The 26,139-nt window shown below is 50.3% G+C and overlaps 1 protein-coding gene across 1 annotated transcript; it reads left to right on the top strand.

Moving 5' to 3' along the window:
- Window positions 1–676: 676 nt before the first annotated feature.
- LOC125515285 (E3 ubiquitin-protein ligase WAV3) lies at window positions 677–7,209 on the top strand. The gene is made up of 2 exons (XM_048680729.1): window positions 677–1,626; window positions 4,681–7,209. The coding sequence occupies exons 1-2, from the start codon at window positions 1,336–1,338 to the stop codon at window positions 6,607–6,609; spliced, it is 2,220 nt and encodes a 739-aa protein (XP_048536686.1). The 5' UTR covers window positions 677–1,335; the 3' UTR covers window positions 6,610–7,209.
- Window positions 7,210–26,139: the final 18,930 nt, after the last annotated feature.

The following is a 26,139-nucleotide window of genomic DNA, read 5'->3' as shown; positions in this document are numbered from 1 at the left end:
TGTAGTACATGAGTAGCACCACTGCTACTAGTGGAGAGAAAATTCCACAGAGGTGTAGTAGTAGCAGCAGCTAGTGGTGGTGGTGGCAGCGGGCACATGAACAGCAACCCGGCATACAATGAGTGTAAATGCGTGTGCCCATCAATGGCGACACGAGAGATACCCGTGACGCAAAAGCACCGGCAAAACCAAGCACCAAACGAGTGAGTGACCCTCCGTAAGAAAAATATAAACGAAACAGTCTTGTTAAACCTCAGTCGGCTTAGGCTTGGTTAGACCTCAGCCGACGCTACGCTACGTTCGTGAGATCTTACACTAGTATTCGTGTATTTTTTTTAGTTTTTCTATTTTCTTTTTTACATGTTACATCATTTGATTGAGACTTCTCGACTGAGACCTGGTCACACTCTAAATGAAAACCGCCCTCCCAATTTCTCATTTCTGTTATCATCATCATCATCAGGGCAATGGAAAAAGAAACAAGGAACAGAACAAAACCTGTGAATGAATGAATGAATAACAATGAATAATATGCGTTGCCTGCCACTGGCAGAGAAAACGGAAACGGGAGGTGGGCCGGCGTTAGCGTACATGTCGTGTCGTGTCGCGTCCAGCAGAAACAGAAAACAGAGGGCGAGGATGATTATATTACATGGGGCGCCCAGCTCGTCGTCTTCCCCCGCCGAGCCGTTGCCCACACATCACTCACTCGCCAGTAGAGTACTCTACTCACGCACCACCATCGACAACTTGACCTGAGCTGAGCTGAGCGCCTCGCAAGCTCGCTCACTCACTCAGTCCTCGCCATCATCTCCTTCTTTCCAGCTTTTCTTCCTCCCCCGCCCTGTGGACTGTGCCCCCCGCTTGCTTTGCTCGCTGCCTTTCCCCCCTCCCTCCCTCTCCTCCCCTCTTTCTTAAAAGGCTGCTCCCTCTCCCCCTCGCACCTCCTCTCTCTCTCTACTTCGTCTTCTCTCTCTCTGCCTTGGCATGGCTGCCTGAGGTCAAATACCCATCCCGCTTTCTCTCTCTTTCTCGCACAATCTTTGTCCCAGATTCCAACCCTCACCTCCCCTCCATCCATTTATTTTAGCGCCTGCCTGCTAGCTGCTCTGCTTCATCTCTACCCCATGGCCATGGCTTCCACGGCGGCGGTCAGCGAGCCCCCGACGGAGCAAAAGCGCCGCCAGCTTGGCTTCTGAGCTCTGACCTCGCCTCTCACCCACCCCGCACCTACCGACCAGTACAGTCACTGAGTAGCAAGCTCAGCTCAGCTCGGCTTGACTTGAAGTGGTGCGTAGCAGTTGGTTGGTTGGTTTGCTGCGCGGAGAGGAGCGGATGGAGAGCAGATGGAGGAAGGCCAAGATGTCGCTGGGGCTCAACCTCTGCGTCTACGTGCCCCGGACGCTGGACGACCTGGACGCCGGCCCGCCCTCCACGGGCTCCTCCACGGCCGCGCTCGTCTCGCCGGCGGCCTCCTCCTCCGCCTCCTCCTACGCCACCAGCGCCAACACCACCCCCACCGCCGACCCGGGCAGCGCCAAGGGCCCCGGCGCGCTCATGCCCACCACCCCGACGCCCACCTCCGCCGGCCTCCGCCTCTCCAAGTCCGGCAGCAAGTCCTTCAAGGTACCACCACCACCACCACCAAACCATGTCTTCTGTAACAAACATCGAAAGAAAAATAAAGAACTTGCTGCAAAGATCTATCCATCTATCTATCCAGTGTGTTGATTTATCTTTGCTTTCTCAGTTAATTAAGCTCTAATCCCTCACAAAAAGGTACTTAAAGCTTGGATTCAGGTTGTACACCTGTGACGTTCTTGTGCTTCCAATGATGCGCGCAAGTAGCTTTCTTCATTCCTTCAACACACACACACACACACGCACAAAGTGCGGTGAAGAACACAGGGGGTGGAAAAGGAGGAGGAGATGGGGGCAACGCAATGGTGGATGGGGAATATCATCATGGAGTGGGGGAGTTTGTCTTTCTTTACTGCTGGGGTCCTCCTCCTCCTCCTCCTCCATAGATAGAAGGATAGTCCACACATCTTTTTCCTCATCACTCACCTTTTCCTCCTAGTCCTAGTCCTCCTCCTCCTCCTAGATAGCCAGCCATCCTCATTCACTTCACTTCTTTTCGTGGAGGCATAAAGAGGAGGCAGTGACATACATAGCTCCTTTTCACAGCAGCAGCAGCTGCTTGGACACTGTTCTCAGATGCCTTCTTGCATTCTTCCAACACACACAAGGGAAAAAAACGTTTGAGAACAGGAGGGTGGGTGCCCATGGAATGGATGCCTGGGAGCCCACCGGAGCCTCCTTTAGGGCGCCCAGAGGCCAGATTTGGAAAAGGTGATTAGTTTCCGCCAGATGATGCCAATTTGCAAATTGTTAAGCTGCAGTATCCCTAGTTAAGCTGACAGTATCCCTAGTTATGCTATGGGCTATGGAATCAATGACGTGGCGCGGCGCTGAGCGGACACGGGGAGCGGTTTAGGTTTGGGTTTTCAAATGTTTGTGGGGGGGTCAGCTCTTTGATCTTCTTCCTGGTCTTACATGGTGAGGTGGTTTCTTTCGTCAGAAAATTGAATTATTCAAATCAAGGCATCCACATCACTATGATAATTCTAACAAGAATACCACTCCCTTGCATTATTTCAACAAAGATAAATCGGAACAGGAGGGGCTGGATTCCCATCTCTCTTTGGAGTGCCCAGAAGCTCTTTGCTCTTTTGGCCTTACAGGGTGATGAGGTGTACTATTGTTTCGTCAGCGATGAATTATTCAAATTAAGCCACCTACATCACTCGAAAATGCTAGGAGATTACCACTTCCAATTGTAAATTAGCTTGACCATGGATCTTAACCTTGCTAGGTAAATACCAAAACCTTGACCAAGTTTCTTCTTCACAACTGAAAGTCTGAAAGTGCACAGTAGCAAGGTTGTTCCTTTTTTTTTCTGATAGAAGCCTGATACAGTGGGCATTTGACAATGGTTTTCGAGTGTGGTCAACAATACTAATGTATTTGTTTCACGATCAGGCAATACATGACTTGGTCGTCAGAACAAAACTATCTACGAAATGTTAAATGACAATGACGCTTGGAAAATCGAAAGCTCATGGATAACTCCATCTTCATGGACCACCATCCTTTTCAAAACAGCTGCTTGGGCATTGTTCTCAGATCCCTTCTTGAATTCTCTCAGCAAAAAAAAAAAACAGAACAGAAGGGGATTATTAAGTTGCAGTGCCCCTTCTCATGTACTGCATCGGTGACGTGTAAGGGTCCTAAACGGACACGGGGACACGGTTAGCTTTGGGTTTCAAATGCTCGTGAGAGGTCGGCTCTTTGATTTTCTAGTCTTACAGGGTGAGGTGCATTGTTTAGTCAGCAATGAATTTTTCAAATTAAGGCACCTACATCACTTGATAATGTTAGAAATTACCACTTCCAATTGTAAAGTAGCTTGACCATGAGCTTCGCCTTGCTACATGACTACCTAAAACCTTGAGCAAGTCTCTTATCAAATCTAAAGTCTAAAAGTGCGGCTCCTGAGTAAGTTTTTTTTTCTTTTCTGATGGAAGCCTGATACTGTGACATTTGGCAAAGGTTTTTCGAGGGTGGTTGGCAATAGTAACGTATTTTTTAGCATTCAAGCAATCCATGACTTATTCATCACAACATAAATATCTATGAAATGTTAAATGATAACGACGTTTGAAAAATCGAAAACTTATGGATAACTTCATCTTCATGGTCTACCATCCTTTTCAGAACAGCTGTTTTGTTACTGTTCTCAGATCCCACTGCTTGGGCACTATTCTCAGATCCCTTGTTGCATTCTTTCATGTAATTTTCCCTATGACAGGAGAGGGCATATGGATTCCCAAGAGCCCACCACCGTCTCGCTTTAGGGTGCCCAGTGGCCAGAATTGGAAAAGGATTAGTACTCTGGTCATGCCCATCTGCAATTATTAAATTGCATTATCCTTTGTTATTTTATAAAATCAGTGGTGTACGGTGGTGCGACTAAGGCCGAGGACACAATTAGTAGTGTTTTGAAATGTATGTGGAAGGTCAGCCCTTTGATCTTCTGTTCATATAAGGGTGAGGTGTAGTGGCTAGTCATCAATGAATTATTCAAACTAAGGCACCTATATCACTCAGATAATGTTAGATTACTATCCCATTGTAAATTAGCTGGACCATGGGATTCGCCTTGCCACATGACTATACCTTGAGCAAGTTTGTTCTTCTCAACTGAAAGTCTGAAAGTGCGGCCGGTAAGCAAGGTTTTGTTTGTTTATAGAGGAAGCCTGACACTGAAAGTGGAAGCCTGACACTGTCAAACTGCAGCATTTGGCAAAGGTTTATAGAGGAAGGTTTAGCAACCCATGACTTATTCATCACGGCAAAACTATCTATAGAAAATAAATAAATGACGAGGACAACTGAAAAATCAAAAAGTCATGGTTAACTTCATCTTCTTGATCTATGCATTTATTATTGTGACGTTTAGATATTTAATTGGCTGGTCTTCTTTACTTCAGTTTGCACCATCACTTGATAGTTGCTACTACTACTGTATGTACACAGATAAATGCATTCCCAGATTCATTTTCAGCACTGTTTAATGTCTGTATCCTAATCCTTTTTATATCCTTTCTTTTTTTGCAGAAAACATGTGCAATATGCTTGACCATAATGAAACCTGGTCAGGGCCATGCTCTATTCACGGCAGAGTGCTCACATACCTTTCACTTCCATTGCATATCTGCAAATGTTAAGCATGGAAGCAACAATTGCCCAGTTTGTCGCACCGAATGGAAGGAACTTCCATTCCGTGGCCCGCTGGTTGCTGCAATCCCTCAAGGAAGTGCAAGGATTAATCCTGTTAATGGGCAGCAAAATGGCGGCCACATGACACTATTGCGACCACTCCCTCGTGCTCGTTCTTCTGGCCGCCTTCATCATGTAACTTGTTTGTTGCCTGACACTGACCGAAGTGTTTTCAATGATGATGAGCCCTTGGATTTGTGTGAAGCAACCGATGACCATCAGCAAGGATGTTCAAGAACAGTAGAGATAACGACACACCCTGAGTTCACTGAAATACCAGAAAGTACTTCAGAAAGAAGCTTCACTGTTCTAATTCATCTAAAGGCACCCCTTGCTCAGAATTTGCATGTACCTGGAGATGACAGTAGCCCAAACACTGGTCGAGCCCCAGTTGATCTTATCACTGTGCTTGATGTCAGTGGTAGCATGGCTGGTACCAAACTTGCATTGCTGAAGAGGGCCATGGGGTTTGTCATTCAGAACCTTGGCTCCTCAGATCGGCTTTCTGTCATCGCCTTCTCATCATCTGCACGCAGGCTCTTCCCTCTTCGTCGGATGACCGAATCTGGTCGTAAGCAAAGCTTGCTAGCAGTCAATTCTCTGACGTCAAATGGTGGCACCAACATTGCTGAGGGTCTGAGAAAAGGCTCCAAAGTGATTGAAGAACGACAGGCCAAGAATCCAGTCTGCAGCATTATCCTTTTATCAGACGGGCAAGACACATATACAGTCTCACCAAGTACCGGTGCACACAAACCATTTACAGTCTCACCAACTGCCAGTGCACAGAAAGCATCAGCGGAGTATTGTGCGCTCTTGCCATCTACTAATGGTAGTCAGCAGGTACCAGTTCATGTGTTCGGGTTCGGTGCTGACCATGATGCAGTTTCGCTCCATTCGATCTCTCAAACCTCTGGTGGGACCTTTTCATTCATCGAGACAGAGGTTACCATCCAAGATGCATTTGCTCAATGTATTGGTGGACTTTTGAGTGTGGTCGCACAGGATTTACGTGTAAAGGTGGAGAGTGTCCACCCTGATGTGCACTTTGGTTCCATCAGATCAGGCAGCTACTCCAGCAGAATTGCAGATGATAAGAGGAATGGGTCCATTGATGTTGGTGACCTGTATGCTGAAGAGGAAAGGGATTTTCTTATGACTCTGAACGTTCCCCAAGGGTGTGGCGAAGAAACGGCACTTCTCAAAGTTGGCTGTGTCTACAAAGATCCGCTGATGAAGGAGACCATCAACATGGCTGAGGTGCAGGTGAAGATCTCCAGGCCGGCATTCGTGTCGGTGCAAACCGTGTCGATCCAGGTGGACCGGCAGAAGAACCGTCTTCATGCAGCCGAGGTGATGGCCGCAGCAAGGTTCTCCGCGGAGCGTGGCGAGCTGGCACACGCTGTCTCACTGCTCGAGGACTGCCGGAGAATGATCATGGGATCAGCGTCGGGGCAGTCCGGTGACCGGCTGTGCCAGTCGCTGGACGCCGAGCTGAAGGAGATGCAGGAGAGGATGGCGAGCCGGCAGAGGTACGAGGCGTCCGGGCGCGCCTACGTGCTGTCGGGCCTGAGCTCGCACTCGTGGCAGAGGGCGACCGCCCGCGGCGACTCCACGGACAGCGAGAGCCTGATCCAGGCCTACCAGACGACGTCGATGGTGGACATGGTGCTGCGCTCCCAGACGCTTTCCCGCTCGTCGACCCCGAAACAGACCCCGCAGATGAGGCACGCCAAGTCGTTCCCGGCGCGCCCGCAGCCTAGGTAGGTAAAGAAAAAACGTTTCCCGGCGTCGCCGTCGACCGGCGCCAAAATAAGGATCTTTAGCTGAATTTAGATTCTGTGGAAGCAGCAGTAGTGGTGTCAGTTGGATTCTTGGTTTTTGTTGGGGTGTGGGGGTGATGGGATTGGGTTGGGGGTGGTACAAATGGTGTGGTATAAGGAGATGTAAATTTGTTTTGGGGGCTGGTGGTGGTGGTGGTGGTGGGGGTGGGGGTATATGGAGGGAGTTAAGGTGAGGTAATTCTGTACTGTAGTTCGTTAGAGGGGGCAGGGGCTGGTATAAGTGTGCTGGGGGAAAATGGGTAAGGTAGGGGGGAGAGGGTGTTGTGTTGTGCTGTGTTGGTTACTTGGTGTTAGGGGGGTATACTCCAGTATTGTTGTATGTACTGCTAGCTCTCCTTTGTGTGGTGGTTGGTGATGTACATAAAGAGATGGGTATACATTTGTGAACCGAACCGAACCGAATCCAACTCTTTGGTGAACGCATGGATGCATACCTGATCTTTGTTGCAAGGCTAGTCTGATCTTGCCTATTGTCTGAACATGGTGAATTTGCAGGCTCTGAATCCTAGTGTCAGTGTTGTTATTTTTTCTTCAGAAGTTTGTCAGTTTGTTTCTCATGTGCTGATGGATGTTGGAGGCGTTGGTGGGTAGGTGGATGCTACTGATTTCGCATGCATGTCGCGTATGGAGATGAGCTGATAGAAGTACATCACATGTTTTCACATACCTCGGTGAATCTGTTGGTGGTGGCGATTGCTCGTCGTGTCTCGGTATCTGCAACGACGGCCCCCACGCGTGGCGGCGCTGGTGGATAGGCACGCCGCGGCGTCAGGTGTGGGGCGGGGCGGCGCGATTTCTCCGGCGGGTTTTGGCGACGGCGGGGAGGAGGCTGCGGTCGCCGGTGGCCGCCACCGCAACCCCGATCTGAGCTGAGGATGGACGATACTGATTTAGAACGGGCCGTGGGCCGGAGCCGTTGCAGTAGCAGGGAAGTGGGCCTGGGCTTTCTCCAGGCCACTATGGCTGGTGTACGGTGTGGATGGGGGCCCTCAGGAGGGTCACGGTCGGGCTCGGTTGGCGCGCTGACGTGAATGCCTCAACCGCAACGGTCTTCTTCTAGAGTCGCAGACTGACCGACCGTGACAGCGATGTACATACTTTGCGGCCTCAGATTCGAAACAAATTGCTAATGGCACAGGAGGCACGTATGGCTTAATCATTAGGAAAATCATTAGTAGGAAATCTGAGTTTCGCAGTGGTAATTTTTGTTTCATAGGTCGTGTCTCAAGTGCAGAGGCTCATAGCCTTGCCAAGTTTCGCCATTCTATCGGGTAGAGACATCTGGCTTGGCTAGGCCAACCCATGCTCCTATTTCTATTCCTCTATCTTTTTTAACCTTGATCAGTAAAGTTTAGCAGATTATTAAAAATAAATACCGATAAAAATATAATTCTAAAAAGAAGACAAAAATACAACAGTGCATATGGTTCCATTGTGCCCACTATAAATAGAAAAAAACTAAAAATAGTAAAAAAACATATAGCTTCTATATTTTAGGCTAACCTAGTCGATTTGTTGTACTCATATATGATGCTAAAAGTTGACATTTGTGCCATTTTTAGTGAAAAACAGAAATCATATATCAAAATTACTTTAACATGGTCTTTTTTTATAGCACCGATTTTTTTTGCCTAGAATATCACCGATATTATTTCTTCACAAAATTTCACACATGAGTAAAACACTCAGTCATACCCTTCGCCTCCTCTCGCGTCTGCATATGCAATTGGGGTTTCTCTGCCTTCTGTCGGCGCCCCGGTCCGCCACGCCTCTGGTGGTCTTAGGGCCATGGAGGCACGATGGATCCCGACCCATACCAGCGGAAGGGTTCATGCTATTTTTTAGGTTGATTGGGTTTGTGCTCTACTCGGGAAGGCGAGGCGATTGAGGGAGTCCTGGATTAGGGGTGTCCGGATGGCCGGACTATACCTTCGGCCGGACTCCTGGACTATGAAGATACAAAATTGAAGACTTCGTCCCGTGTCCGGAAGGGACTTTCCTTGGCGTGGAAGGCAAGCTTGGCGATACGGATATGTAGATCTCCTACCATTGTAACCGACTCTATGTAACCCTAGCCCTCTCCGGTGTCTATATAAACCGGAGGGTTTTAGTCCGTAGGACGAACAACAATCATACCATAGGCTAGCTTATAGGGTTTAGCCTCTCTGATCTCATGGTAGATCTACTCTTGTACTACCCATATCATCAATATCAATCAAGCAGGACGTAGGGTTTTACCTCCATCAAGAGGGCCCGAACCTGGGTAAAACATCGTGTCCCCTGCCTCCTGTTACCATCCGGCCTAGACGCACAGTTCGGAACCCCCTACCCGAGATCCGCCGGTTTTGACACCGACATTGGTGCTTTCATTGAGAGTTCCTTTGTGTCGTCACTTTTAGGCCCGATGGCTTCTCCGATCATCAACAGCGATGCGATCCAGGGTGAGACTTTTCTCCCCGGACAGATCTTCGTATCCGGCGGCTTTGCACTGCGGGCCAATTCGCTTGGTCATCTGGAGTAGATCGAAAGCTACGCCCCTGGCCATCAGGTCAGATTGGGAAGTTTGAACTACACGGCTGACATCCGCGGAGACTTGATCTTCGACGGATTCGAGCCACAGCCGAGCGCGCCGCATTGTCACGATGGGCATGATCTAGCTCTGCCGCCGAACAGTGCCCTGGAGGCCGCATCTGTGTCCGCTCCGACCCCTAGCTCGGAGCCAATCACACCAATCGGGGATGGGTGGTTAGACACCGCCTCGGGGGCTGCAATCTCTACGGCGATCAAGCCGAACACCAGCCTTGTCCTCTGCGAAGCCCGTGACTCCAAGGTGCCGGACTCCTTTCCGGACCCCGAGCCCGCCGCGCCCCAACGATCGAATCCGATTGGGCGTCGATCATGGAGTTCACCGCCGCAGACATCTTTCAACAATCGCCCTTCGGCGACATTCTGAATTCACTCAGGTCTCTCTCTTTGTCAGGAGAACCCTGGCCGGACTATGACCGGCAGGATTGGGATGTGGACGACGAAGAAATTCGATGCCCACCCACCACCCACTTCGTAGCCACTGTCGATAATTTAAATGACGTGCTCGACTTCGACTCCGAAGACATCGACGATATGGACGACGATGTAGGAGATGAACATGAACCAACGCCTATAGGGAACTGGACAGCCACCTCATCTCATGATGTATACATGGTGGACACACCCAAAGGAAGCGACAACGAGGAACACAGGGATGCAACGAGGGATCGTTCACTCGAAAAGCAATCAAAGCGGCGACGGAAGCGCCACTACAAGCCCCGCCTCGATAGAGACAGCAGCCATACAGACCCAGCCATAGAGCAGGATGAGCCGGCGGACGACGAACATGCTTTCGAGCAAGCGTCTGAACAGGGCAACTTGGATAAACAAACCGAACACCCTGTCCCCGGCGAAAACAACAGTCCGGACGACCTTACACCGGATAAACTCATGGAGCAGAAGAACCTCCACAAAAGGCTCGTCGCCACTGCGCATAGCCTGAAAAAGCAGAAGCGGAAGCTCAAAACTGCGGAAGATGCACTCAGAATCAAATGGAGCAAAGTACGTAACACCGCAGACAAATATGGCGGTAGTCGCCGCACAAAAAGCTATCCGAAGCGAAAGCTACTACCTGAATTTGACGAGGAGGCCTTAGAGCCCCCGCAGTCAAAAAATAGGAAAGCCATCCGGTCGGATGGACGACCGCATGGCCAGCATGGAGCGGCAAGCGGCGCCGCACACAAGCCGGCACGTGATCCACCAAAGGATCCGCATCAAAAAGACGGCACAGCCAGATCTATATACGGGCCAAGAAAGCAAGCTCTAGTAAGCAATGTAACACAACAAATATCCGAACATCACGACACACCCAAATACAGGGGTGCCGCACACCCCCTATGTTTCACCGATGAGGTGCTGGACCATGAATTTCCAGCGGGATTCAAGCCCATAAACATAGAGGCGTACGACGGAACAACAGACCCTAGGGTCTGGATCAAGGATTATATCCTCCACATACACATGGCCAGAGGAGATGACCTCCACACCATAAAATACTTACCCCTCAAGCTTAAAGGGCCAGCCTGGCATTGGCTCAAAAGCCTTCCCGAAGACACCATTGGAAGTTGGGAAGAGCTTGAGGATGCTTTCCAGGCAAATTTTCAAGGGACCTATGTCCGCCCTTCAGATGCAGACGATCTCAGTCACATAATTCAACAGCCCAGAGAGTCAGCCCAGAAATTCTGGAACAGATTTCTTACTAAAAAGAATCAGATAGTCGACTGTCCGGACGCCGAAGCCCTAGCAGCTTTTAAGCATAACGTTCGAGACGAATGGCTCGCCAGACACCTCTGCCAAGAAAAACCAAGAACAATGGCCGCATTAACAAGCCTCATGACCCGCTTTTGCGCAGGAGAGGACAGCTGGTTGGCAAGATGTAGCACCAGCAACCCAAGTACATCCGAAGTTAGGGATGGAAACGGAAAACCCCGACGCAGCAAGGACCAGCGCCGGAATAAGGGAAACAGCCCAAAGAGCACGGCGATCAACGCCGGATTCAAAAGCTCGCGGCAGAATCAGAGAAAGCCGCCCCTCAAGGATAACAAAGACGAGCTATCCAACTTAAACGAAATCCTGGACAAGATATGTCAAATACACAGTACTCCCGGGAAGCCTGCGAACCATACCCACAGAGATTGTTGGGTTTTCAAGCAAGCCGGCAAACTCAACGCCGAACACAAGGGGCTCAACACACCAAGTGAGGACGACGACGAACCCCACAAGCAGAGCACCACGAAACAAAAGGATTTCCCACAAGAAGTCAAAATAGTAAACTTACTTCACGTGACGAACAGAACGGCGCCACCAGAGATACGCGCCATACGGCCTATCCCAAAGGAGTCTCGCCAATGGTTGTTAAAACCAATCACCTTCGACCATCAGGATTACTCTAGACGTATCCGGAACGTAGGCTGGACTGCCTTGGAATTAGATCCAATAATCGGCGGACTCCACTTTACAAATGTCATGATGGACGGCGGCAGTGGTCTAAACCTGTTATACCAGGACACAATCCGCAACATGGGGATAGACCCAACAAAAATTCGCCATAGCAAAACCTCCTTTCAAGGGGTAATGCCAGGCCCGGATGCCCGCTGTATGGGTTCTCTCTGGCTAGAAGTTATGTTCGGCTCCCCCGATAACTTCCGTCGCGAACAACTAACTTTCCACATCGCCCCATTCTCAAGTAGCTATCAAGCACTGCTGGGACGCGAAGCTTTCGCCCACTTTAACATAATACCGCATTATGCATCTCTTACGCTTAAGATGTCTGGTCCACGAGGCATCATCTCATTAAAGGGAAAACATTGAGTGTTCCTCTCGTGCAGAAGACAGTGCGGCTGCCTTGACAGCCCCACAATAAAGCGGCTTCACCAGCCAAAGCACCTAAACAGGTCGTCAAGACCACGGACATGGCTAGACGAGTCCGGCATAAACATACAATTGATAAAGGCTTAATAGCCGTATACCCCTGTACTAGGGGCTCCGCGCATATAAAACAAGAGACAATAAAGCTCAATGTTACCCATTTCAATTTATACTTTGTTTATTTAGTATACTTATGTTCGGCACGATTTTTCTTCAACTAAGTTCCTCTCTTTTTACAGATGAACACCGTGCTACGCCCGTCCAGGATACGGCACAACGGAGACACAGGCGCAGACGTGCAGCAAGGACCCGTTCTAATGATTCTTTTCAGATTAAGACCCTGCGTAAACCTTTTTTACTGTCTCTTGTTGATACACATCCCCTGGTTTCTTGGTATAACCAAGGAGGAGGCTGGCATTTTGGCATGTGGCCACGTCGAGTTTTGCGCGTACCTGGACACTAGGAGCTTATTACTAAGGGCGTTATCCCGCCCGCCCTCATAAAGACTGAATACCTTAGGGAGTGTTCGGCGTCGCGAGTTTGGCCTTATATGCATCAGCTCCGAATCATGTCTTTGGTCAAATGTTGGGTTTGCCCGGCTCCTGTGTTTTGCTGCCTTACGTTCCGCTCTATCAGCTAAGGCGGCACCAGGAGAAGTACTGCGATTGTGCCCCAGTTCGGCCAGGCGAGCACCTCAATAGAGAAAGCCGAAAACTGACTATCATGATATAGCGTGAGACTGGTCAACCACTCGATGACTTACCGGAATCTTTAGGATTCCTCCGCATTAACGAAGGGCCGTTTCCCGGCCAGGCACATACGCGCCCCGAGTTAGGGCGAGCGCAGATGCCACCAGGGGCTATATAAGTAGCCTCACTGTCAAACTCCTATGGCTAAGTGAAAGTGATAAAGCATCATAGTCCGATTGCCTAGTTCGCTGCGCTATCACCTCCTTTGTAGTACCAAGATGTTGGATCAAGTGTGAAAATGCGCCTTCTGCGAACACCCCCGCATTATGTGCGTGGGGGCTGAAGCCGACGACTGCCATCTTTCAGATTATATATACATATATGTTAAACGGCCGCACAGGAGGTATCATAATACTTGCAGGCACAAGTATAAAAAGCTTCTACAATTTATAAAAATATTGTTTTACAATAATATATGCTATTCGAATATAGTATCCTTCGAGCACTGCGTCTCTATCAAACGAGCGCCTTGCAGAACTTTCTGAAAATAGTGCTCGGCAGGTACTCGGCTTCCATCCGAGTCTGGGGATGCAACAGCGGTGGCTTCCATTTCCGCCCAGTATGTCTTGACACGGGCAAGAGCCATCTGTGCACCCTCTATGCACGCTGACCTCTTCATCGCATTGATATGCGGCGCCGCACCAAGGAACTGCTGCACCAATTTGAAATAACTTTTCGGCTCTGGCCTCTCTCGCCATAGATGACTCATGACATACTTCATGGCGAGTCCGGACAACCTATTTAGCTCGGCCCATTCGGCCAAATGATCGGCTAATGACAGTGGACGCTCTGGATTGTGGAACTGCGATCAGAAGAGCTTTTCCACTTCGCGATCTTCTTCATCTCAGAAGTGTTCGGCCGCATCTGCGGCACTCGCTGCCAAATCCAGATAGGTGTCCGCCGTATTACACATCTGGTCTAACGGAGCATGTTTAGGATCACAGAACTTCCTCCGCAGCATAAAGGGCTTTCCAACCGCGATCTCTCCGGCCTGACGCAGCTCCTCCTTCATAGCTCTCATCGCAGAGCGAGCATCCTTGGCATCGGCAACGGCCTTATTCAGGTCCGTCTGTTCCGCCCGATCTTCTTTTTCAAGAAGCTTGCAACGGTCAGCAGCGTTCTTCAGCTTCACGGCCATCTCGGCCATTTCTTCTTGCTTCGGCAGTGAGCAGCCTGTTCGGCTTTCAACTCTTCAATTGCCTTTCCGGCAGCCGCATCACTTTTCCTGGCTTGCTCCTTGGCTCGGGCAAGCTCCGCCCGAAGATTCTCCATGGCAGAAGCACCATCTGCATCAAGCGCACACATTATAAGATACTGGCATAAAGCTCCTCTTACCAGGTGCCGCCAGAGGAATTACATACCTTGTGCCTCGTCAAGCCGCTTGTTGACAAGCACGATGTCGGCATCTGCCACATCAAGTTGCCGCTTTAGCTCGGCAAATTCATCAGTCCGGCTGGCCACCGGACACTTCGCCACCTACGTATGAAGGCGGCATGTTAGACCTGGTGAGGGAGTCCTGGATTAGGGGGTGTTCGGGTAGCCGGACTATACCTTCGGCCGGACTCCTGGACTATGAAGATACAAGATTGAAGACTTCGTCCCATGTCCGGATGGGACTTTCCTTGGCGCGGAAGGCAAGCTTGGCGGTGCGGATATTCAAGATCTCCTACCATTGTAACCGACTCTGTGTAACCCTAACCCTATCCGGTGTCTATATAAACCGGAGGGTTGTAGTCCGTAGGCAATCAACTCCATACACAACAATCATACCATAGGCTAGCTTCTAAGGTTTAGCCTCCTTGATCTCGTGGTAGATCTACTCTTGTACTACCCATATCATCAATATTAATCAAGCAGGAGTAGGGTATTACCTCCATCGAGAGGGCCCGAACCTGGGTAAAACAAAGTGTCCCCTGTTTCCTGTTACCATCCGGCCTAGACGCACAGTTCGGGACCCCCTACCCGAGATCCGCCGGTTTTGACACCGACATTGGTGCTTTCATTGAGAGTTCCTCTTGAAGAAAATATACCCTAGAGGCAATAATAAAGTTATTATTTATTTCCTTATATCATGATAAATGTTTATTATTCATGCTAGAATTGTATTAACCGGAAAAATAATACATGTGTGAATACATAGACAAACAGAGTGTCACTAGTATGCCTCTACTTGACTAGCTCGTTAATCAAAGATGGTTATCTTTCCTAACCATGAACAAAGAGTTGTTATTTGATTAACGGGATCACATCATTAGGTGAATGATCTGATTGACATGACCCATTCCATTAGCTTAGCACCCGATCGTTTAGTATGTTGCTATTGCTTTCTTCATGACTTATACATGTTCCTATGACTATGAGATTATGCAACTCCCGTTTACCGGAGGAACACTTTGTGTGCTACCAAACGTCACAACGTAAATGGGTGATTATAAAGGTGCTCTACAGGTGTCTCCAAAGGTACATGTTGGGTTGGCGTATTTCGAGATTAGGATTTGTCACTCTGATTGTCGGAGAGGTATCTCTGGGCCCTCTCAGTAATACACATCACATAAGCCTTGCAAGCATTGCAACTAATGAGTTAGTTGCGAGATGAAGTATTACGGAACGAGTAAAGAGACTTTCCGGTAACGAGATTGAACTAGGTATTGAGATACCGACGATCGAATCTCGGGCAAGTAACATACCGATGACAAAGGGAACAACGTATGTTGTTATGCGGTCTGACCGATAAAGATCTTCGTAGAATATGTAGGAGCCAATATGAGCATCCAGGTTCCGCTATTGGTTATTGACCGGAGACGTGTCTCGGTCATGTCTACATTGTTCTCGAACCCGTAGGGTCCGCACGCTTAAGGTTTCGATGACAGTTATATTATGAGTTTATGAGTTTTGATGTACCGAAGTTAGTTCGGAGTCCCGGATGTAATCACGGACATGACGAGGAGTCTCGAAATGGTCGAGACATAAAGATTGATATATTGGACGACTATATTCGGACACCGGAAGTGTTCCGGGTGATTTCGGAGAAAACCGGAGAGCCGGAGGGTTACCGGAACCCTACCGGGAGAAGTAATGGGCCTTATGGGCCTTAGTGGAGAGAGAGAGGGGCAGCCAGGGTGGGCCGCGCGCCTCCTCCCCTTGGTCCGAATTGGACTAGGAGAGGGGGGGGGGTGGAGCCCCCCTTTCCCTCTCCCTCCCCACTTCCTTCCCCCTCCTAGTAGGAGTCCTACTCCTACTAGGAGGAGGACTCCTCCTGGCGCGCCTATAGGGGCCGGCCGGCCTCCTCCCCTTGCTCCTTTATATACGGGGGCAGGGGGGCACCCCTAGACACACAAGTTGATCCGTGTGATCATATTCTTAGCCGTGTGCGGTGCCCCCTTCCACCATAGTCCTCGATAATATTGTAGCGGTGCTTAGGCGAAGCCCTGCGACGGTAGTACATCAAGATCGTCACCACGTCGTCGTGCTGACGGAACTCTTCCCCGACACTTTGCTGGATCGGAGTCCGAGGATCGTCATCGAGCTGAACGTGTGCTAGAACTCGGAGGTGCCGTAGTTTCGGTGCTTGATCGGTCGGGCCGTGGAGACGTACGACTACATCAACCAAACACTTCCGTTGTCGATCTACAAGGGTACATAGATCACACTCTCCCCTCTCGTTGCTATGCATCACCATGATCTTACGTGTGCGTAGGAATTTTTTTGAAATTACTACGTTCCCCAACACCTCTGTGCCGTCACAATCAGGAAGGATGCCTTCTCCCGTCTTTAAAGACGGCGCCGTTGCTAAGGGAGCCTTGGCTGTCGGCCAAACCCTCCGGCTAGGTGGTTTCCTCATGACCGCATGTTCGGCTGTTGCGCCGACGGTGACCTCTCGGGTCATCAAAAGCAACCTACACGTCAGCTCGGAGCTCGTCGAGCAGCTAGATCCAATGGAGCTCTCTTCCGTAAACGAGCTCTTGGATCGCATCGCCGCCCTGGGGGTCGCTACGGATTACGACCAGGTTGGGCTTAAACCCGATCTAAGAGAAATTAACTCTCCCCAAGTCATCCACCACGTTGCCGTGGTAGAGGCGCAGTGCGGCGACCCTTCATCTATTTTAAGGACTAGCTACATCCGAATTCCCGACTCCTCCAAGCCGGATACCCGCGGAGGGGAGGATGTAACTCAAGACCTGAGCTTAGAATCAGGCAACGGGCTAGATTCGTTGGACAACATCCAAGAATCCGAACTTCAGAGTTCGGAAACTCTTGGGCCTCCGAATCTTGGATTGGGTAAGGTTTCAGATTCAACGACACCCGCCCACCCGAACATAAGCGATCTCTCCCAAATCAAGCAGAAGCCCGAGGAAACAGTACATCATTACTGGGCCAGATTCCTCATGGTTATGAACAGGATAAAGGATTGCCGCGGGGAAGACGCAATCTCAATTTTTTGCAGTAATTGCACGGACGAGGGAATCCTTAACGCCATAAGTCGCCGTGATATTACACGCTTCGCTGACTTGGCGTCCATAGTACAAAAATATTGTGCGATGGAAAGCACCTGGAAAACCGAAATAAAATTTTGGGATAATCCGGCCTTGAATAGTAATCCCGTCTGAACTAAGAGGGTGCATCATCATAGGACACCCGGGATAAACACCAAAAAGCCAAAACCCTCTACAGGGCATGGAACTGTACTGGAAAGGTGGCTTGATAGACCCTGTAGAATTCATAGTACAGAGGACGCGACACCAACTCACAGCCTTAGAGCATGTTGGATACTCCGGCAGGTGGCCAAAATTGGCGAGGATCTCTTAATCCTGGAGGCCGCAGAAAACCAGCCTGAGAACACCAGTACCGTTCTCATGGTCTTCGAGACTTTCGCATCAAACAATAGGCGAAAAAGAACACTCCGCAGCCTCGCCGAAGTCTATCAAGTTGCAACAATAAATCCATGGAGCGACACTGCCATTACCTTCAACGCAAGTGATGAACCTAAATTCTGAACAGCCCGAGCACCAGCCGCATTGGTCCTCAGTCCCATAGTGGACGGCTTTCGCCTCACCAAGGTGCTCATGGATGGAGGCAGCGGACTGAACCTCATTTATGAGGAAACCCTTCAAAAAATGGAAATAGACTGGAGCCGCGTCGAGCGAAGCAGCACAACCTTTAGAGGAATAATCCCCAGTCGGGAAGCGCGCTGCACAGGAAAAATCACACTAGATGTGGTGTTCGGCACGCCGGATAATTACAGGTCCGAAGAAGTCACGTTTCAAGTGGCCCCGTTTAAGAGCGGACATCACGCTTTACTGGGACGGGAAGCATTCACAATCTTCCAAGCAATACCCCATTACGGGTACATGAAGCTTAAGATGCCCGGGCCGAACGGAATTATCACCCTAGCTAGTGATCCGGAGTCCTTCAAAGGTGCATCTCCGAAGAGGAAGGGCGGAACCTTCTAGCTGAAATTAATGCCGGACTCGGTGGTCACCACGCCGCTGCTCGGTCCCTTGTTAGTAAGGCTTTCCGTACAGGCTTTTATTGGCCGACGGCCCGGGCAGACGCTCAGGACTTAGTCCAATGATGCGCTGGTTGCCAACTTTTTGCCAACCAAAGCCATATGCCACCCACCGCACTCCAAACTATAACCATCACCTGGCCTTTTGCGGTCTGGGGGCTTGACATGGTCGGACCCCTTAAAGGTGGGACCGATAGGAAAAAATACTTACTGGTCATGGTGGACAAATTCACCAAATGGATAGAAGCCAAGCCTGTTAAAACGGCCGAATCCAGACCTGTGATAGACTTCATATCCGGGGTGGTACACTGCTATGGCGTCCCCCACAGCATCATAACCGATAACGGTACAAACTTTACCGCCGACGAGGTAAAACTCTTGTGCAAAAACATGGGCATCAAGCTCGATTATGCTTCCGTCTATCACCCACAAACCAACGGCCAGGTCGAACATGCAAATGGTCTTATAATGAGCGGCATTAAACCCAGACTGGTGCGGTCCCTCAAGGAATCTAACACGCACTGGGTAGAGGAGCTCGACTCCGTGCTATGGGGGCTGCGGACCACGCCAAATCGCACCACCGGATACACACCATTTTTTATGGTGTACGGCGCAAAGGCAGTTCTGCCCTGCGACATAATTCATGACTCACCTAGAGTGCGCATGTACGAAGAAAGAGAAGCCGAGCTCGATCGGCAGGACAACTTGGACGCCCTGGAGGAGGAGCACGACGTGGCAAAAGCCCGTTCCGCATTTTATCAACAGCAGGCCCGAAGATATCAAAGCAGAGAAGTACAGGCCAAAAATTACAATGTTGGCGAACTAGTTCTACGCCTGCCGGATAAGAAAAAGGACAAACTCAAGCCCAAGTGGGAAGGTCCATTCATAATCGACCAAGTCCTGACTGGCGGGGCGTACCGCCTGCGAGATGCGTCGGATAACCGACTCGAGCCGAACCCGTGGAACGCCACCCGTCTCCGAAGATTCTACGCCTAGCGCCGGACTCTGTGTTCGTCTCCTTCCTCTGTCCATTTTTTGCATTTTTATGTCTTACATTTCTCTCCTTCCCCTCTTTTCTTTTATAGCCCTTAAAGGCTTACCTAGTGACGCGCCACTCGCGCTCATTAAACCTGGGGGCTTCTTTAACAGAAGCTTATTTATACGGGCTTCACGCCCAACACATGCATCAAACTTCCGCATGTACCTTTTTCTTCACCATTATATGCATCGATATGACTTAAGTTTTGGCCAAGCTGGGTTGCCTGGCTCCTGTGCTTACCCCTACGTTCTCGATTGTTCGGCTAGGTGGTAAAGGGAGCACCTCTGCGATTGTTACTGCCGGGTCAGCTGGATGTGTACCTCAGACTGGGTGAAGCCGAAAGCTAGTGTTCTTAAGGGAATATTCGGTCGGTGAGATAAAAGATGATCTTTTTTCTTTTTTATATGCGCCCCCAGATGCTTTTTTCTGCGTCTTTTTACGCAGTCCGGACATGCACTTTAGGGCATGCCTCCCAGCGAAAGGAACCCCTAATAGAACTATTCTCTCTGGAAGATGTTTCTTACTAACCATGTAATATAACATAACTAGTTGGGCACTTGTTTGATAAAGCACTAATGACCCCTACGCCTGGTCTCCACGCATACCACGGTTCTTATATAACTGTTATGGTATTCGGACACACTCCGAACCGTCAGGTCCCGAGGTCGAAGCGAAAAGGTCGGCAACGACAAACGATCTACAATCCGGCTAGAAGGCATTACACATGTCAATTCAAAATTACATAGTCATTCTGACTGATTGTATTCCTCTTCTATACCATCTAACAGGCTGTCTAATTTACAGTCCTGCTGGGAATACTTCGCGGCCAACTTTACTTGGCCGTATACTAAGCTCACAGGGATCTCCTTCCCGTCAGGCCCCACTGGTCCGACCTCGGCCATGTGGTTTGGGTCAGACTTCGTAAAACGGGTCTTCACCATGGCCCAGGCTTCCCTAGCGCCTTGTCGGCAGGCCGATATCTTCCACAACCGGAAGCGCCGCCGAGCTCCCATCAGCTTCTCCGCAAGCTCTCCAAGGCCCTCGGGCATGGAGTCGGCAGGCCATAAGGCTTGGGCAACACCCCACATCGCCTACCGAATTTGCTCGTGCAGTTGCATGAGTTCGGGAAGAAGGTCACCCGTAGAACCGGGAATCTCCTCTGCAGGATGACCTGTGAGCATACCTACAGACATTACTCTGTTAGTCGACTTCTTCGCCGAACTCTTTTTTCAAAGTTAATTCAAGCACTTACTAAAAATGCCGCGTCGAAGCCGCTGATTCTCCTTCGTGGAGTCCGACAGCTGGCCACGAACATCTTTAAGTTCGACGTCCAGCTTGGTGTTGGCATCCTGAAGATCATTCTTCTCTCGCCTCACCCTTGTCAACATACTCTCACCGGCCTTTAGCTGGCGTAAGAGTTGTTGTTTGTCCGGATCGAGTCCAGCGCCATCTGCAATATGATTTATCAGATTCACACCCACACCGCACAATACTAATCTTTCGAAGTGTATCTTACCTGAGGGGGTCTCTTTGGACTCCCCTGCTGCGGCTAGTGCGGCCTCTAGTTGGGCCTTGCACTTTTCCAGCTCCTGGGACAGTACAGAATTCTTCTCTGTAAGAACCTCCATAATTAAAAGATCCTTAAATCAGTTGCTCTAACTGTTTCAAGTCTCGGGGGCTACTGGTATATACACATTTGACCAAAATTTTCTTACCCGTATGTCTTTTACATACTGCTCCGTGGCTCTGGCTAAACCATTTTGAGCGGCACGGAGGTACGCATCTCCCGAATTAAAGGCATCTAAAGCCTCTTGGGAGAAACAAGCGTCGCGTAGAACTGTCCGGCGACGCCTGTGGTTCATGGCACTCTCCACTTCAGAATTTGTGGCAGACAACCTGTCCTCATCCTCTGTCGGAGGAGCGTCTGGTACGCGCCTTGTGCTCGCCTCCGCTTCCTGGCCAGCCGTTGGAGCCTGGCTGGTGGAGGCGCGATTGGCAACCTCTCCGGATGTAGTCCGGCGAGGTCTCTTCGTTCTGAAGATAGCACGAACGTTAAATATGCCCTGATAGAATAACACTAGGCAAACAGAGGGTGCGCTATACCGTTGCGCCGGCATCTCAGTCCGGACTTCATTCCTTTTTGCCCCAGGGGCCCTGCGGCCCCTCGTTGGCTAGCCGACGCAGGTTCGGCCTCCTGCCTCGGAAAACTCTCCTGCAAAACACGGTTGTCGTCAGAAACACCGGAATACGCGAGAGTGCAATCTCTCTCAAGGGAATGAGACTCCGGTTTCTGTCACCTGGGAGGCCGGAATTAACCCTGGGTAATCAGCCATGATGGCTACCAAGGTATTGTCCTTGCTTAGCTGATGGAACACCCCGTCGATAAGATCCACCGATATGTCCGGATCCTCTTCGGAGTCCGGATTGAGGGACCGTTCTGGATCCTCGGGCTGTGGAGGGCGGCTGCTTATGTCCTTTACCTCCTGTCGCAGTTCCTGCATTGAAGTCGTTAGACTACCTATCTAACCATGGGAGTATAAAACAAACGGGCAAGTGCAATTGTTCACTTACCCAACTTGGAGGATCGTACATACTGAATCCGGCATGCGGATTGACGCGGAGGAATTCCTCCTTTTCTCCCTTATACAAAGAGGATAAGATCTTCCCTAAGGCGGCGGATGAGTCCGGCCCCTTATGACCGTAACGTGTGGCGTCATCCTCCCCGTTGAAATCCCACATGGGGTGGCTTCTATATTGAAGCGGCTGCACCCCCCGCATAATGCATGCGGCCATGACTCCAATCATGGTTAGTCCGGAATGAGCCAATAGTCTTATCCGGCCCATCAGGTAAAGGACGTCCCTGTCACTTTCTCTCTGAGAGCTCCGCGGACGCCAGCTCAAGCGTTTCTTCAATGGAGCACTGTTGAACTCAGGGAGACCGACCCGGATAGGGTCCGGTAGCGGGACGTCATCTATGTAAAACCATTCCGAAGGCCAGTCCTCGGATGCCTTCTTTGGGGTTCCGGATAGGTATCTGGTCCCGGCGATGCGCCATACTTCGGCTCCGCCCACTTGATATATAGACCCCTTTTCAGAATGGGGCACCAGGCAGAATAACCTCTTCCACAACGCGAAATGAGCCTCAACGCCTAAAAATAGCTCGCAAAGGGCGACGAAACCCGCAATGTGTAATACGGAGGCGGGCGTGAGATTGTGCAGCTGGAGGCCGTAGAACTCCAGAAGCCCGCGGAGAAATGGGTGAATTGGAAATCCCAGTCCCCTCATTAGATAAGGGACAAGGCACACCCGCTCTCCTTTAGAAGGATTGGGGGTGCTCTCCGCTTGTTTTCCGCCATTATAGGTGGCGAGACCGGCTCGGACCGGGACCATACATGCCTGAGGGAGGAAGCCCTTGGCCTGAAGTGACACTAACTTGCTGTGCGGGATGGTGCAACTCTCCCAGTCCCCGGGTTTGGGACCGGAGGGGCGAGGGGAGGAGCTGCGACGGCTGGTCATGATGGAATGGACCTTTGCTGGAAGCGCTCTGATGATAACTCGCGGAAAGGAGAAGATGTGGTTTGGACCTAAATCCCCATCCCGTTAAATAGGCGGATCGTTTATACAGCTAGGGGTGTGGATGTAAAAACACCCCGGCTTTTCGCATTTGTTTGAACACGTGGAAGACGGCCATTATTGGGTATGGAAGCCGAGGAGCACTACATTACAAAAATCGGACATTATTCCTACAGGTACACGCTTGCAATGCCGAACAACCTGCGCGCCGGACTCATCATCATTGAAGCCTGGTTCGGGAGCTACTGAGGGAGTCCTGGATTAGGGGGTGTTCGGGTAGCCGGTCTATACCTTCGGCCGGACTCCTGGACTATGAAGATACAAGATTGAAGACTTCGTCCCGTATCCGAATGGGACTTTCCTTGGCGTGGAAGGCAAGCTTGGTGGTGCGGATATTCAAGATCTCCTACCATTGTAACCGACTCTGTGTAATCCTAACCCTATCCGGTGTCTATATAAACCGGAGGGTTGTAGTCCGTAAGCAATCAACTCCACACACAACAATCATACCATAGGCTAGCTTCTAAGGTTTAGCCTCCTTGATCTCGTGGTAGATCTACTCTTGTACTACCCATATCATCAATATTAATCAAGCAGGAGTAGGGTATTACCTCCATCGAGAGGGCCCGAACCTGGGTAAAACATCGTGTCCCCTATCTCCTGTTACCATCCGGCCTAGACGCACAGTTTGGGACCCCCTACCCGAGATCCGCCGGTTTTGACACCGACACTTGGGATTATGATCCTCTGCGCGCCATCACTTTTGACAATGCACAGAGTCTCAGGGGCTACTATCTACACAGGGCGCATCTTATTTACGCGCAACTGTCCAAAAAGGGTACATTATTTCGCGTACCTCAAAACTTGTCAGTAAACTCCTGACGGCCTCGTGCAATACGCTCTCCGCGGATGAAATCCTCTCAATCACCGTACCCATCAAGGCACGGTGCTCCTCTGAGATAGATGCTCGCCCTAGCAGATCCTTCAGCTCCTCCGACCGCGCAGCAGACGGCGCGGGACTCGTCCGATGGCCCTTTTCGAAGGCCGGACGCGGAGGGCTTTGGGGGGCCATATGACTACCTTTCGGCCCCGCCGGATTCGAAGAAACCCTCCGTGATGATACCTCAGGGTCGCCCGCCTCGCAAGGCGGCACGGCAGGGGGAGGCGTTCTGCTCTCCATCATCTCCGGAAGAAGTGTTGGGGAACGTTGCAGAAAACAAAAAAATTTCTCTATGTTTCACCAAGATCTATCTATGGAGTCATCTAGCAATGAGAGGGGAGTGCATCTACATACCCTTGTAGATCGCGCGCGAAAGCGTACAAGAGAACGGGGATGAGGGAGTCGTACTCGACGTGATCCAAATCACCGGAGATCCTAGCGCCGAACGGACGGCACCTCCGCGTTCAACACACGTATGGTCAGCATGACGTCTCCTCCTTCTTGATCCAGCAAGGGGGAAGGAGAGGTTGATGAAGATCCAGCAGCACGACGGCGTGGTGGTGGATGCAGCAGTCACCGCAGCAGGGCTTCGCCGTTCTTCTGCGAGAGGGAGAGGTGTAGCAGGGGAGAGGGAGGCGCCAAGACTTCAGTTGCGGCTGCCCTCCCTCCCCCCCTTTATATAGGCCCCCTAGGGGGTGCACCGGCCCTAGGAGATGGGATCTCCTAGGGGGGGCGGCGGCCAAGGGGGTGGAGTAGCCCCCAAGGCAAGTGGAGGCGCCCCCTCCCCTAGGGTTTCCAACCCTAGGCGCATGGGGGGCCCAAGGGGGGGCACACCAGCCCACTATGGGCTGGTTCCCCTCCCCACTTCAGCCCATGGGGCCCTCCGGGATGGGTGGCCCCACCCGGTGGACCCCCGGACCCATCCGGTGGTCCCGGTACAATACCGGTGACCCCAAAACTTTCCCGATGGCCGAAACTTTCCCGATGGCCGAAACTACACTTCCTATATATAATTCTTCACCTCCGGACAATTACGGAACTCCTCGTGACGTCCAGGATCTCATCCGGGACTCCGAACAACTTTCGGATTACTGCATACTCATATCCATACAACCCTAGCGTCACCGAACCTTAAGTGTGTAGACCCTACGGGTTCGGGAGACATGTAGACATGACCGAGACGACTCTCCGGTCAATAACCAACAGCGGGATCTGGATACCCATGTTGGCTCCCACATGCTCCTCGATGATCTCATCGGATGAACCACGACGTCGAGGATTCAAGCAATCCCGTATTCAATTCCCTTTGTCAATCGGTACGTTACTTGCCCGAGATTCGATCGTCGGTATCCCAATACCTCGTTCAATCTCGTTACCGGCAAGTCACTTTACTCGTACCGTAATGCATGATCCCGTGACCAGACACTTGGTCACTTTGAGCTCATTATGATGATGCATTACCGAGTGGGCCCAGAGATACCTCTCCGTCATATGGAGTGACAAATCCCAGTCTTGATCCGTGTCAACCCAACATATACTTTCGGAGATACCCGTAGTATACCTTTATAGTCACCCAGTTACGTTGTGACGTTTGGTACACCCAAAGCACTCCTACGGTATCCGGGAGTTACAAGATCTCATGGTCTAAGGAAAAGATACTTGACATTGGAAAAACTCTAGCAAACGAACTGTACGATCTTGTGCTATGTTTAGGATTGGGTCTTGTCCATCACATCATTCTCCTAATGATGTGATCTCGTTATCAATGACATCCAATGTCCATAGTCAGGAAACCACGACTATCTGTTGATCAACGAGCTAGTCAACTAGAGGCTTACTAGGGACATGTTGGTGTCTATGTATTCACACATGTACTACGATTTCCGGATAACACAATTATAGCATGAATAAAAGACAATTATCATGAACAAGGAAATATAATAATAATCCTTTTATTATTGCCTCTAGGGCATATTTCCAACAGTCTCCCACTTGCACTAGAGTCAATAATCTAGTTACATTGTGATGAATCGAACACCAATAGAGTTCTGGTGTTGATCATGTTTTGCCCTAGGGAGAGGTTTAGTCAACGGATCTGCGACATTCAGATCCGTATGTACTTTACAAATATCTATGTCTCCATCTTGAACATTTTCACGAATGGAGTTGAAGCGACGCTTGATGTGCCTGGT

The sequence above is a fragment of the Triticum urartu genome, chromosome 6, assembly GCF_003073215.2.
Source record: "Triticum urartu cultivar G1812 chromosome 6, Tu2.1, whole genome shotgun sequence".
Taxonomy (NCBI): Eukaryota; Viridiplantae; Streptophyta; class Magnoliopsida; order Poales; family Poaceae; genus Triticum; species Triticum urartu.
This window is presented reverse-complemented; position numbering and strand designations above follow the sequence as displayed.